We start from the raw sequence: 14,922 nt of genomic DNA, 5'->3' as shown, positions 1-14,922 counted from the left end.
GGGCAGTATGGGTGGGACCCAGAGCTCTCCAGGAGACGCTCTGCAGTAGCGTTCTTCCTAGTCGAGGTACTGCTTCTGATTATTAGAAAATGTTCTGGAATGAAGAGTCACTTTTCAAGCCAGAGTCATCACAGTCACTGATGGGGGGCAGTGGGGACAGATCGGGGCCCAGCCTGGCTGTCAGCCCAGCATGATGTAAGCTGCCATTTGCTGAGAATTATTTTGGGAGTGCTGCAGTAATTTTAAAAATGTCCTGTCTCCCGGTGACCAGTCGGGTGATGGATGGTGCCATTACTGCCCAGTGGTGAAGTCAAAGTCACGTGCAAGACCCGCGTTGTTTCACCCCTTTGCTCCAGGTTCAAGACGCTGATGACCAATAAATCAGAACAAGACGGCGACAGCGGCAAAACCATCGAGATCAGCGACATGAAGTACCACATTTTCCAGGTGTGTGAGCCTCCGCGCTGCTGCACACTTCTCAGGGCAGGGGTGGCCTCCCCCAGCACCCCCTGGCTTCGTCCGTCTTGGCTGGGAGGCAGCTGGGAGTCGGCCATCTTGTCCTCCATCCCCTCTGCCTTCTGCGTTCACTCGATCCATTGTCGGCTGGAGCATCCAGGTCTGTCCCAGGCCTCAGTGGCCATTCCAGCATGGGCTGACAGTTCAGAGCCTCGTTCACGAGTCCTGAGCTCTGACCGCTGGGCGAGGGGCTTGGGCAGACGGACGGCAGAAACGTGAGGCCCAGCACCCACCACACGGGCTTGTAGGAGCCCTCCTTCCTCACGGTGGGCTCCCCACAGCACAGACTGCGCATCTGCCCCCCGCCCTCCCGTGTTTCAGCGGGCCCCCAGACTCTGGGGAGCACGGTGTGGGCTGCACCAGTCCTGCCCAGCATCGGACCCCAGCCAGGCAGGCCAGGCAGAAAAAGCCAGCTGGGCCATCCTGGTTGTGGAAGACCAAGGTCAGGCTTTTGGTCCCTCAGCTTTGGAGAACTTCGGAGGTTGCGTGATAGACACTCCACAGGCTGGCCGCCAGTCGTGGCCAGAGAGTCTGGAGGGAGGAGACTGGCTGGGATGTCAGCCGAGCCCCAGCTGAGAGCTCCTTTCTGCGAAGTGGTGACTCTAGGTCTCCAGCCTGTGTGGTGGGCCCCAGGCTTCAGGGACGACCCCAGGGGCTGGGACTGAGGCCAGGGAGCAGCCGGTGTGGGGTCCAGGGTCGAGCTCTGCGCAGGACAGCTTTGTGGCCTAGTGAGACGGGTCACTGTCACAGGAGCACAGGGAGGAGCCATCTAAAATGGCCTAGTTCCCCCCTCATGCAGTCTTCACCCACTTACTGTTAGCGTTTCATTGTCCCTGGACACCGTGGGTACAGCAGTAAACAGAACAAGGACCTGCCCTCTAGGAGACGGGACTCCAAGAGTGAGAGGTGTGGGGACAGCGTGGGGAGTGCAGGAAAGGGGCATCTAATCCCGAGCTACAGCGCTTCCCGGGGTCTGGGGCACCCAGCAGGCAGGGGCAAGCTCCAGGCAGGGGGATAGTGCAGGCCAAACTCCAGAAGCAGAGACCACAACATGCTCCAGAAATGCCCTCTAGTCCAGTCTGGTGCCCTGAGAGCCATCGCATGAAGAGTTTGACCTTTAACCTACACAGGAATCTTCCTGAAAAGTGCTCAGGGCTAACACTTAGCCAGGCTGGTTCCAAGTGCTTTGCCTGTGTTCATCAGTTAAGCTTCTGAGCCCTGCACCGTCCTAGGAGGGGCGGGTGTGTTATTCCCTGTGGGTAGATGAGTCAGAGGCACAGAGAAGTTGAGGAACTTGCCTGAGGTCACACAGCGAGAGTGACAGAGCCAGGATTCACACCCAGGCTGTGTGGAATGGCCCAGTTCGCATTTACAAAGCTCTCGACCCCAGCCCGGGCACCATGTAGGAGGCTGCAGAGAAATCCAGTTGTGTGATGAAGGTGAGGAGGGACGGAGGAAGGTGCGTTGGGGGAGAGGGGACCGGCCCAGGGACTGACAGAGAAGAGGTGAGGCCCAGGGTCTGGCCCGGCAGCGAAGTGGGGCGTCTCCTCTTCCCTCTTTTCCCTCCCTTGATCCGAACTCCCTGGGCAGGCGGCAGCTCAAGAAACTCGTTTGGCTAAGAAGCCCATGTCTGGGTGAGTTGGAACCTGAGGTGGGGGTCACAGTCAGACACAGGAGGGCAGTGCACGGGCGGCAGCAGGGCACGTGTGCGCCCCTGGGGGACCACCGCCCTGGAGCTGCCCGGTGAGGCCGCACTTGCCCAGTGTTGGGGAGGCCCGTGCCAGAGCAGCCTCAGCCCCTTTGACAGCTTCTCGGGGCTGCGGGGAGAGTCCCCGGGAACATTAGATCCACCATCCACAGCGCACACGGGCCTGGGAAATGTGGGCTCTGTGGCTTGAGAACTCCACCCCCACGGCAGAGCCCCATGTGGGGGGCAGCCTCCAGATGCAGACTTCTGCTCTCTGGGCTGCTTGGAGCCCTCTTCGGTCCTCCGCCAGAGCTTCCTGACAAAGCCTGCAGGGTTCAGAGCAGCCCCTGAGTAGCTCCCTGGCTTCCACAGCCCTGGGAGAGAGAGAGGGAGGGAGAGAAGGAGGTCCGTCATGATATGTGCTTTCCAGTGGAGGAAACAGGCCGAAGGAGCTCTGGGCTGGGCCATCCAAGAGAAGGGTAATGCAAGCCACCTGCGGAATGTAACATTTTGTAGTAGCCACATAAACCACCAAAAGGAAGTAGGTGAAATTAATTTTGATGATATATTATTTAGCTCTTTATAGCCTAGATATTACATGCAGTCAATATAAAAAATAATGACCTATCTTACATCTTTTTCATACTAAGTTTTTGAAATCCACAGTGTATCTGACATAGCACATCTCAATTCAGACCAGTCTTACTTCAAATGCTTGAAAGTTACACTTGACCAGTGGCTGTGGCATTAGTGCAGGTCTAGACTTTTGCCAAGGTCACTGCCAAGTAAACCCAGGCCTGTGAGGAACAGCCCTGCCGGTCTTATCTGGCTTGACCCCACTCCTATCCGTGCAGTGTCTGCAGCCTTCCTGCATTTGGGTTCCTGGGTTCCTATTCAGCCCAGAAGCAAACTGCTTTCCCGCTGCAGCTGCTCCTGTCCAGGCCTTGCCCAGGGCCACGGGCAGCCTGCTGGGAGGCCTATGACTCCCGTCCAGCCTGGGGGCTGCCGGGCTGGGCAAAACCCATCTATCCAGGCCTGCTGGCCACCCAGTTCCCTCAAAAAGGTTCCGAGGGAGCAGTTCTGGTCTGACGTCCGTGGATTAATACTCATGCAGGTGACCTCAGGGAGCTCCAGGGGCCACCGTGGGGTGCACCTTGTCCAAACCAGCTTCTGAAGGCGGAGGCTGGGAAGGGGAGCTGCACCCCTGCTTCCCCTCTTGCTGAGGGGCTGCCCTGAGGCCCCTTAGCCTCTGATCCTGGGAGCTCGTGCCCACCCACCCACTCCTCTCCCAACCCTGGGCCAGGGGCTTTTGCCCTGGTTCACCCAAGGCTCCGAGCCCAGCCTGGAGGGTGGTGGAAAAGCCCAGGCCTGGGGCCCCCCGAGGCACACGCCTCCTGGAGGGACAGACACATAACGCAGAGCACCCTGTATGTGCTCCAGCAGGGGCTATGGAAGGCCTGTAGGCGCCCACCAATCTGTGGTTGGGGGGTGGACGAAGGTCTCGGGCACAGACCTTGAGCCTGGACAGACTGGCCAGGCCATCTCCACACCCCCATGCCCCTGGGATTGGGCTCCTTTCCCTAGACCCTCTGGTGCCTCTTGTAGCCCGGGGGCCGTGCTGCTAACAGAGCCCAACTGTGCCGGCTGGAGCCGTGTTTACTTGCACACTTGCCAGCTCCTCGCTGGGGCGGGTTCTGCAGCCAGCCAGTGCGAACTGCTTTTCTTTTTCCAGCGGGGAACTTCCTGGACTCCAGTGTGATGGCAGAGCTCGTAACTTAGACCTCAGCAAAACCGAATGTCGTTCCCCACTCCTGGGCTACCTCATTTGATATCCTGGGCCCTCTGCTCCCAGAAGCCCGGGGCAGGTCTGGGCCGGGCGGCGAGGTGACCTCTGGAGCAGATCCCAACCCCAGCTCTGGGCCTGCCATCCAAGGGAATAAATCCGGGGGTGGGAGTGGGGAGACAGGGTCTGGCTCTCACCTCCACATTGGAGTCCCAGCGCAGACAGGAAAGTTGGAAGCAGCTTCTGAGCGCAGTCCCCCCCGTCCCAGGCCCACATTTAAAATGTAGGTGAGAGGGCGCCTGGGTGGCTCAGTGGGTTAAGCCGCTGCCTTCGGCTCAGGTCATGATCTCAGGGTCCTGGGATCGAGCCCCGCATCGGGCTCTCTGCTCAGCGGGGAGCCTGCTTCCTCCTCTCTCTCTACCTGCCTCTCTGCCTGCTTGTGATCTCTCTCTGTCAAATAAATAAATAAAATCTTTAAAAAAAAAATAATAAAATAAAATAAAATGTAGGTGAGAGAAATGCACAGTGTGTGGCCTGGGGGTCTGGTGTGGGGATCAAGAGACTGGAGTGACTCGAGCCATGCTGCCTACCTGCCCCCTGAGCCTCGGTTTCCCCATCTGTGAATAGTACCTTCCCTTCTGGGCTCACAGGGCTGTCCTGAGGATCAGAATAGAGCCACCACCTGGAAGGAGGCCTGTCCTATACGCAGGCAACCAGGAGGGAGAATCTCTGGACTGACTTCTAGAAACTGCACAGACACAAACTATAGCTTTAGGGAGTTGGGGGATGTTTGTGTGTCCCCCTATGGAGGGATGGAGGGCACAGCCAGGCCCAAGGCGAAGAGTGGCCCTCTGCTGTGGACAGATAAGGACATGGGACTTGTGGGTCCATTTGGTGTTCACATGGGGCCTCTTCCTGCCGCAGATGATGATGCAGTATCTGTACTACGGAGGGACAGAAGCCTTGGACATCCCAGCCGCTGACATCTTGGAGGTGAGGCCTCAGCGCTGGGGAGAGGACTGGGAGCCCGTGTGCTCTGTGCCCTGTGCCCAGCTGCTGGCACTCAGGGACCAGGGCATTTGGAGAGCCAAGAGAGGAGGCGGCCTCTTCCAGGACCTCCTCCTTCCCTGCTGGTCCTTTCTCTTCCTGTGACAGGAAGGGCCTTTTGCCCACCCACCTTCTGGGCCAGGCCTGGGGGTGGGGGCGCAGGGCCAGGGGGAGGAAGGGCTTCCGTGTCTGGATAATGGGCCCAGCAGGATCAAAGGCAGCCCAGCCTCCCTCTCACCTCCTCACCGCTTAGGAAACGACCCCATGCTAGTTGCTACACAGAGCGCAGCTCGAGGTTGAAAACCTTCTGAGGTCAGGAATCCCATCCAGTGTCTGTCCACCGTCCTGTGCCTTCCAAAGTGTCCCAGCAAGTCCCTAGGTGACCTAGAACAGAAAGAATCAGTCCTCGGACTTGACCTGCGGAGGCAGGCAGGGCCCCGAGGATTAGGAGAAACCAGGGCCTGCGGCACGCTGCCCGGAGCAGCTTTCTGTTCCCCCATGCCTGGGCCACAGGCCTGGCTGCCCGCGTCCAAGGCCACGTCTGCCTCCCCCACCAGCTGCTGTCGGCTGCCAGCCTGTTCCAGCTGGATGCCCTGCAGAGACACTGCGAGATCCTGTGCTCTCAGACCCTCAGCGTGGAGAGTGCCGTGAACACCTACAAGTACGCCAAGGTGAGCGCCACGCTGCCTGCTGCCTCCTGAGGCTGGGCTCCTCCGGGGCCTCAACAGCCTCGGGAAGGACTGCAGGGGGGTGAGCGGTGCTCCCCGCAGCCCAGGAGGCGGGCTTCCCAGGCTGGGGGGCCTGGGCCAAAGGGCTGAGCTTCCCCGTGTTAGATCACTTCCTTAGGTTCCTCCTTGATTTTTTTCCCCAACCTGTTCTTGTGACCTCACCCCCTCGGTGCACAGTACAGCCACTGGCTCAGGTGCTCGTGCTCAAAACTTGGGAGTTACACGTATGTTAACCTGCCCCATCTTGACTGGCTTCCTCCCTGTGAACACATCAGCAGTCTGTCCACTCTCTTCCATGTCTGCTGTGCCCACCCTGCCCCAAGCCACCCAGCCTCCCCTCTCCAGACCATGACCTGGGCCCGCCTCACCCTGCTTGGCTGTCACTCTGCAGACTCCAGGGTCTTCGACAAGTGTTAAGACTGTCACTTCTCTACTTAAAGCTTCCCTTCCATGAAGCTTCCTCTGCGGGCAGGCTAATACCACACCGGCCGGCCCCTTAGGACCCCTCCCACATCTCTTTACCTGCCCCGTGGCTTTCTTAGCTGCCGCCACAGCCCCCGGCTTACCATGAGGCACCTGCCACTTGTCCTCACAGAGCTGCCCACCAGCGGCTGTGACCTTACCTGGTTCTCTGGCTTCTGTGTCTTCCAAAGTAGAACCATCAGCTCTAAGCATACTGTAGGGACCTCGCCCCAGAATTTGGTGTCTGAGGCCCGGCCCGGAGTGGATACTTGGTATTTGTTGAGTTAGAATCTTAACTGGGCATCCACCGGGTGAACTGCTCAGGTGCCGGGCTTAGGCTGGGCTCCCCGTCCCCGGCACTGCGAAGGGAGCTTCTGCCCCCACAAGGACGGCCACCCCTCAGTAATGGCAGCAGTGGGAAGTAGGCAAAGAAACCAAGAACGGTGATGTTCCTGGTGGTGGAGCTGGGATTTGAGGCCAGATTAGTCTCAGGAGGAGAGAATTATGGAAGGAGTCCAGATAAGGGGAAAGCCCCTGGCCCCTGGGCGACATCTGGGGACGGGGTGGGGCTGTGCAAAGGCTGCAGCTCTCACACTCCCTCTCCCCTCCCAGATCCACAACGCCCCTGAACTGGCCCTGTTCTGTGAAGGCTTCTTCCTCAAGCACATGAAGGCCCTGCTGGAGCAGGACTCCTTCCGGCAGCTCATCTACGGCCGCAACAGCAAGGTGCAGGGCCTGGACCCCCTGCAGGACCTGCAGAGCACCCTGGCCGAGCGCCTTCACTCGGTCTACATCACCTCCCGGGTCTGAGGGCGGAGGCAGCACAGCAGGGCTGCACACCCCCCAGGCTGAGGCATCCCTGGGGGGTGGGAGCAGGTGCTAATGGGGGAGTTGGAACAAGTACATACCTGGGGCCTGCGGATGGTCGGGGCCCCGCTGCGGGGGTGGGATGGGGGTTGTAGGCCTCTTTGGAGCCAGGCTCATGGGACTCATGGGACCCTTTCTGCAGATCTTCCCTCTGGCGTCGATCTGTCCTTGGGCAGGTAGATGTGCTTGGAGCCCTCCTGTCACTGGGCAGCGCCACCTTCAACCCCTCTGCCCCAGGGCGGTTTGCTTGATGAGCGATGGGCAGACAAGGCCAAAAGGCAGCCCCTCCCTCTACCCCCAACTCCCACACTGTTTGCACCTTGAGGGCCACCATGTACTCACCCTCGCGTGCCCCTTCTCTCCTGGAGGTCTGTGGCTGCTCCTGATTCACCCCTGCTTGAAACAGCTTCTGACCATGCCTTCCAGGAGGCTCTGACCACTCACAATCCCAAGGCCTCCCCAAGCGCAAACTGTCCCAGCTAGGGCCCTTGGGGGTGTGGGCATCCTGATGAAGGGAGAGAACACAGACTCGGGGCCCCAGGCCACTTCATGCAGAAACTGCTATTTTTTTCCCCTCAAGGTCACATCAGAAAGGCTGCCCAAATCCCTGAACTTCTTCCTCAAGGCTGTGCCTTTGTGATGTGAGCCTTCCAGGGTCTGAAGATCCCTGCCCAGAGGGTCACTTAGAGCCGGATTTTCATTGATGTCTAGGCCTACAGAGGCCCTCCTTCGGGGGAGCACACCCTGCTCCGTTAGTGTGAAAAGGCAGTTCCCCAGCTGATGCCCACGGACTTCCTGGCTGAGCCAAGGGCGGCATGGAGTGCACAGGGTGGAATGGGAGAGCCTGCTGGCCTCAGCTTTTGTTGCTGCTGCTTTTAGAGGCCAATCCTGAACCCCCAGCCCAGAGTTAGGCTGCCCCGGGGGCTCAGGAAGCAGGGCACCGGTTGTGGGAACTGCGGGTCCAGGTGTAGAAGGGGTGGGGCAGTGGGGCGAGCCGAGGACCTGCTGCAGCTGTCCTGCCGCAGCTGTCCTCCCTGCCCCAGGCCCATAGCCCCGGGCTTTCCCAGGTGGAGCTGAGCATCAGGCAGGACGCCTGTCGTATTTATGGACCAGACACTGGGGGAGCATCCGGACAGCTTGCTCTGGGTCGAGCCTTCTCTGGGCTGTCTGGCTGCACCTTTGAAACTATTTATTCACCGAGAGCCCTGGCGCTTCAGGAGGCGTCACTTTGGTTACCTTGAAAAGCCCCCAGAGGCTTACAATCTTGGAAAATATTTTTGACTAGCTGCTTGAGCTGGATGTACAAAGGAATAGGCGTTATTTTATTGCTGTAATATTGTATGATACTGTAACTATACATTAATGTCACTTATTGTAAATGTACCATGGTTTTATTAACAATAAACACTTGTTAACAATGACCTTGGTCTTGTCACTCCTGCTAGAGGGTTGCTCAGAGCTGGGCTAACTCCTTGGTTACTCAGGCCTCCAGCCCCTCCAGCTACAACTACCCTGCACCCCACCCCTCCCCATGCATGCGCTCACACACACACACACACACACACACTCACTCTTCACCCAGAACCTGAGCCTGGAGGTGGCCCTTGTTGGGCCCTACTTTTCCTCTTCTGTCAAACAAGGTAGCTGAGGATATAAAATCCTTCTCCTGTGTTTAATATTTATGTGCCATTTATGAGGACAGAAAAGGGATTTGTGTGGAGTGATGGGAGCCCCTGCCAGGAGTAAGATGTTTGTCAGGGGCTTTTCTGGTCTTCCCTGAGCCCAGGCCACCCCCAGGGCCCTCACGTGGGAACTACTACTAGGGCTGTCTTAACGTCTGCAATTCTTGTGTGGTCCAAACCTGTGTGGCTGCGAGGTGGAGGCCGGGCCTTCTCTCCCTGATGAGGGGGCACCTGTCCCTCAGTGGCTGCTGCCTCTGGGCCCAGCTGAGCCCAAGCTGGTCTGTGCCATCTGGGAATGGAGAGAGGACAGTTACCCGGTGACTCGGGCCCAAGGGTCTTCTGGGACGGGTTATAGTTTGTTTCGGGTACGAAGTCCAGGCAGAAAGAAAGGTTTTTTCTAAATGTTTGCTACCTGAGGCAGGAAAATTTCTACAGTTGCTCAAAACACTGGCCTGGGTGGCTGTGGTTCAGTAACTAATAGGCCGGAACTCAGAAGCTGAGGGACAACATCAAGACCTCAGGGGGTCAGTTGGTGTCAATCCAGGAAAGGCCTGATGCCCAGCTTTGCAGGACAGGGCCCAGGTCAGGCAGCTTGAGGCCCAGCCTCGGGTCCTGGCCTGGGTGGGGAAGGGACCCTGCATGGACCCATGGCGCCCTCTGGGGTCACAGGGAGGAAGCGCACCCCTTGGCACCACCCTGGGCAGAGGCCCCTGGGAGGTTGGTTTAGGGGTCTGTCGCTGCCCAGCACTTGCCATCCACAGTGACTTTCAGGGGTGAGTAGCTACCCTTCCCTCCACGGGCCTGTGTCCACCCTCCTCACAGGTCTCACCCCCACTCCTTGTGCCCCCCTATAGGATATGCTTCAGTCAAGTGCCTAGAGAGCTCAGCCGCCTTCTTTTGGGCAGGCAGGCTAATGGGAAGGCAATGTAAGGGAGGGATGGGACCCCTTTGAGCCTATATGTAGCAAAACACACTAAGAAAGCATTTCGATAATAGAGGGGCACCTAGGTGGCTCAGTCCTTTAAGCATCCAACTCTTGATCTCAGCTCTGGTCTTGATCTCAGGGTCGTGGGTTCAAGCCCCACATCGCTGGGCATGGAATCTATTTAAAAAATAATAGATAAAAATCAGATTCTTCCAAAGGGGACTAGGAGGACCAGGAGTGGAGGTGTTTGGTCACCTTACCTTAGCCCTGGTGGCTGGGCCTCCTCCTCAGGGCCACTGCTCCAGAGCATGAGGGGGACAGGGGGAGGCATGGGCATTTCTCCTCCAGCTGCCCTCTTCAGGCTATTAGCAGCCAAAGGCAGGCTTGAGGAGAGAAAATAAACTTGTCCTTCACAGGAGTCCCTGGGAAACAAGGGACTGAAAGCAAGTTCTATACCAGAGGGAGTTCAGTCTCCTGCGACCACCCTGCAGATAATGACAATCTGGTGCTTAGCAGCTGCAGCCTGGGCCTTGTCCCCAAAGGAAACCCTCTCCAGACATGAGGATCCCCTGCCTTCCCACTCCTTCCCCGTTTCCTTGCTCTGCTGGTTACCCAGTGCCAGTCAGACACCAGGACCATGGAAACACTCTCCCCAGCCGAACCACCTACAGCACCACAGGAGACCCTCGGGCCTTCCATTTGCTGCCACCCCACCCCTCTGCAGACCATGTTTCCCCTTTAAGCAGCTGCCCACAGACGGGGTATTCCCTCCCCAAGGCTGAGACCTGCAGCCCCCCCAGGCAAGCAAGCAGCCAGGTCTAACGGCCCTCAGATAATGAGTCTACATTTTTCCAAGGTGGCGGTCACTTAACTCCTCCACTCCCCCAGCCTCCACAGCCCTCTTTGTGTCCACCTCCCGGTCACTCTGGAGTACTCTGGGGAGGCTGGAGCCAGACGAGCAGTGGAAGCCCTGGAGCAGGCTGTGGGGAGCCTGTCCCGGCTGCGGGGCTGGGGGGGGCGGGGGGCTGCGGGGCCAGGGGCCTGGAGGATGATGAAACCCATTTAGGCATCTTCTTTGTTCAGGCTTCCTGAGCCCCTTCCCGTCCCGGTGACAGCAGCATTCATAGCCAGCCTTTCTGAATTCATTTCACCAATGACATTTCCCGAGAGCCTGGCTTTACAGATGTCACTCTGTCTGGGGGCCAGATGGCAGTCTGGGGGAGGTGTGCTTTGTCAGGTTCGGAGGAGAACCCGTGATCACAACTCCAAGTGCAGAGACCTGCTTCGGAACATTCGCTTTGCCAAGAAAAGGGCCAAGACCGTAGGTAGTAGGCGAATGTTCGCTTCCTCTGCGTGCAGAGAGGAAGGCGGCCTCAGAGAGGCGAAGAAAAACCTTGATGGAAGCCGGACGGCCCAACAGGTCTGACCGCCAGGTGCACCTTCCTGCTGCCCAAGTGGGGCTCTTCCACGCGGGCTGTTAGAACAAAGCCGGTCTCACGAAGTCTTAGCAGTTTGTGTGTCACCAAGCAGCTCACCTGGTTATATGAACACGGGCACGTGACAGAGATTTCTGGAGCCCTTGCCGCCTACCAGGCACCATGGTCCGCTCCTCTTGCTCGGCTCCACTCACTCCTCACAACGGCCCAGGAGGCGTGAGCGATCATTGCCAGCTGCATCTTACAGAAGCTGACTGGACAGCAGGTACAGGTGAGTGACATGCCCCGGGTCACGGCGAGACTCGGACAGAGCAGGGTTGAAGCCAGGAGGTCTGACTTCAGGGCACCTCTCCCTGCATCCTGGAGCGAGCACGAGCCAGGCTTCGGGGCTGGAGAGGCCACTCAAGGGCTGGGCCCCCCTAACCATGGGATGACATGGCTGGATAGTTTAAAGAAACCATCCAGCTCTGACCATCGGGGATTGACTTTGCTTTTAAGCATTTCTCCTAAGAAAATCCTCCTTAAAGTCAGGCTCAGGCACGCACCTGGAAAAAGCGGATGAGAAATTAGTCCTTATTGCCCCTCTCAGCAAACCTTTCTGCAGAACTGACAGAGGGTCGGCAGGCAGACACCTGCAGATCCAGGAGACAAAAGGTCCCGAGGCCTGTGTAGACAAGGTACAGGGGTCCCTAGCCCAGGCAGAGCCTGCTCTCCTTGCTGTGGCTATGAGTTCCGGGCAGTGTGCCTTTAATCCTCTCTGCTCCAGAAGCTTCCCTACCTTCCCTGCCATGTGTTAAGACTTCTGGAACCTGGACTACACATCATGGTGGAGGAAAGGGTCCTTGGACTCATGGAAGACCAGTCCTTTTCAATTCTATGAAAAAACAAGGAAGATCAGAAACCAAGGCCTAAATGTGAATTTTTCCAGATAAAACGAAGAGTGAGCACGGAAGCTGGAAACTGATGCCGCCAGGACTGCCCTCAGCGGCCACGTACGGCACCGGAAACAGGATCAGAACAAGGACACAACTGAGCAGACCTGCACCGGGAGCTTCGCTCGCACTCTGAGACAGGGCTGAGGAACAAGCCCAAGGAAACCGGCAGAGGCCCTCCAGGCTCAACACTTAGTTTCACTTTGAAATCCAGCACTGTTACTATCAAACACACAAACCAAAGTATGTGTGAAGCCACCACATCATTTCTGTCCCCAACAGAAGGAAGGAACCAAACGACCGGACAGGAGCTCGGGGTTGGGGCAGGGGGGAGCCTGTGGCACCCGGAAGCCAGCTAGCTATGCCAGGTGCCACAGGGAGCACAGCTGGCTAGCTTCTAGGTGCCACAGCTTGTCCCTCAGAAGGACCACCGCAAGCACGGTAGGTGCCGGCCACTTCTCCCACAGGCTTCTGGGTTGGTAAGCCCTGGCCACTGCCCTCCCTGGCCTTGGCACTAACACCTTCCAAAGTCTACCTGGCAGCCAAGGTCCTCCAGAAGAAACAGGGCAAGGACCAACCCCCAGCTCCGTGGAGTCAATGGGCACTCAGAGGCAGTTGGGTCTTTCCAGCTTGTTATTTATTAAAAATAGATTCTCTATCCCTCCCTCCCCCCCGGGCTAGTGAAAGAGTCTTGCCCTAAGTTTTTTCCCAAATAGATGAAATAATCAACCTGGGGGACTCAAGGCCAGATTCTTCTTAAATTAAGAGCTCAGGCTTTTCTGGGACACGGGTCCTGCAGAGGCAGGAGTGGAACGGTTTACGGCAAAGCCCAGGGCACAGAACAGTGACCTGCCACAGCCACCTGGTCAGGCAGAGCTCCTGCTGCTCTAGGCCTTGGGGTGTCTGGATAAGGCCACGGCGAAAGGCCCAGGGCTCCACTGGCAGCGTCCCGAGCATCACCGAAAAGCTGTGTGCTTAATGCCTCAGAGGGAATGAGAGTCAGTGCGGCGTCCACACGTGTGAGAAGGAGCTAACACAGCTGGGCCCAGAGCAAAACAGGAACTTATAGGGGAAAAGAGGCCTGGAGTGCGGGAGGGAGACCGGTCCTTGGCAGTGCCGGAGCTTTGCCTAACCATCGAGTTTTGGGTGGACCAGCAAGGAAGGGATGTCGCCTTAAGCCAAGCTCAGGCCACAGACTGAATTCCTGGCTGGTCTCCAGGGCCGGTGGGGGCTCCTGCTGCCTTTAACAATCCAGGCCACCGCCCGGTCTAGCCAGAGAGTCAGGGCGCTCTCCTCCCATGGCAGCCGCAGGTGCCCACGTTCTTCCTATTTCTTCTGCTTCAGTTTCCAATCCTTTTTGTTCTTTGCGTCTCTGTTTTTCTTCAACTTTTTGTTCTGTTTGGGTTCCTGTTTGGCTTCCAGCTTCCTTTTCTTGTCACTGGAGAAAAAAAAACAAAAACAAACAACAAAAAAACCATGAGTAGAAAGAAAATGAAATCCACAGATCGGTACCATCGTTCAGACTGCTTGGCTTTAGGCTTGCTTTGTCCGGAAGGGTTTCCACCTTCTGGAACATTAATGACATTCGGCACAAATGTTCTCTGCAAGCTGCCCACATGCCAGGCACTGGGCTGGGGGATGCCGACCCACTTCCTGCCCTGACCGGGCTCTTCCTCGGACAGGGGAACAAATCTCTCTCCCAACCCCTGAAAGCAGAGCTCTCTGTGGAGTACCGGTCATCCCCCGCTCCCGGGACCACAGGGAGATCTCCGGTGTCCAGAGGCGGGTTCGCTCCCACTGCTCACCACTCGAGATTACCCTGGAAACCAGACACATTACCCCAAGGACCCCGAGGACAGTCTCTAATACAAAGTAGGAGACTCCCAGGAGAACCTTTAACACTTTGCGATGTGGCATTATTTTATTTCCCCTGAGGGAGAGGGAAACCCAAGTAGCAGTAACTCAGGTCTGGGCCGGTCAGCGGAAGCCTGGCAGTTCCATGCTGGAGTCACTCAGCAGCCGCTGCCCTCCGACCGCTCACAGGGTAAAGATCCTCTCTGGCGGCATTCTGCTCCAGGAACAAACACCTCCCTCTGAGGAGAGACCGAACAGTTCTACCCGCGGACCACTAACATCACCTGAATGAAGTGACCTCCCGTGGATGTGTGTTTGCGGGGGGGTTTCATAAAAAAGCAAGGCCTCAAAGAACAGGATGATAGAGATCAGTGTCTTTACCTCCAAGAGCACGATTTACTCAGAGCTCTCAAGCAGATGAACTACCACAAAGGGCAGGGAATCCAGGAGGCCCCCTCACCAGCAGGAAGAGCCAAACCAACAGCCGGCAAAGCCAAGCTCTGAGGAGGGAGGATCCAGCAGTCACCACACCAAGCACGTGCCCTGGCCTTTTGCAGCGCTCAAAGCCCCGCTCAAGGCTGGAGCCGTCGTGGGCCCCGGGCTCGCCCCTGCCGTATCATCCAAACCAGAAACTAGGACACACTGACAGGGCTCTCGCGCCACATCTGAGAGCATATGGGGAGTATGGCTGACATCAACTTTCAAGACCACACAGAAGCTTACGGAGATTGCAGAGGACAACATCATGATCTCTGGGATCTTCAGCTGCTAGAGTCACAAGACTCGTCTTTTTAAATATATCCTCTAAGGGATGCCGTCCTATGGCAACGCCAAGAACTCCCCTCCCTATTAACCCCAAACCACACGTGGACATTCATCTCCAGAGTCCCAGGGCAGGGAAACCTCACTCCCTTTCCGAGGAATGATGAGGAAGGTTCTGGCCCGAGGAGCCATTATCTACAGATGCTCCCCCGTGCAGAAGAGCAGCCGGAGGGAACGGTTT

The 14,922-nt window shown here is 57.4% G+C and overlaps 2 protein-coding genes across 2 annotated transcripts in view; one reads left to right on the top strand and one right to left on the bottom strand.

The window, feature by feature from the left end:
- ABTB2 (ankyrin repeat and BTB domain containing 2) overlaps positions 1-8,511 on the top strand; it is a 174,356-nt gene extending 165,845 nt beyond the window's left edge. The window contains exons 14-17 of the mRNA XM_047691605.1: positions 357-447; positions 4,911-4,979; positions 5,591-5,704; positions 6,836-8,511. Coding sequence (XP_047547561.1) covers positions 357-447; positions 4,911-4,979; positions 5,591-5,704; positions 6,836-7,033 — 472 coding nt within the window. The 3' untranslated portion in view covers positions 7,034-8,511. The remainder of the gene's footprint in view (positions 1-356; positions 448-4,910; positions 4,980-5,590; positions 5,705-6,835) is intronic.
- Positions 8,512-12,668: 4,157 nt separating this feature from the next.
- NAT10 (N-acetyltransferase 10) overlaps positions 12,669-14,922 on the bottom strand; it is a 38,717-nt gene continuing 36,463 nt past the window's right edge. Inside the window, exon 29 of the mRNA XM_047691604.1 lies at positions 12,669-13,503. Coding sequence (XP_047547560.1) covers positions 13,392-13,503 — 112 coding nt within the window. The 3' untranslated portion in view covers positions 12,669-13,391. The remainder of the gene's footprint in view (positions 13,504-14,922) is intronic.

Source organism: Lutra lutra, chromosome 10 (assembly GCF_902655055.1).
Source record: "Lutra lutra chromosome 10, mLutLut1.2, whole genome shotgun sequence".
Classification (NCBI taxonomy): domain Eukaryota; kingdom Metazoa; phylum Chordata; class Mammalia; order Carnivora; family Mustelidae; genus Lutra; species Lutra lutra.
This window is presented reverse-complemented; position numbering and strand designations above follow the sequence as displayed.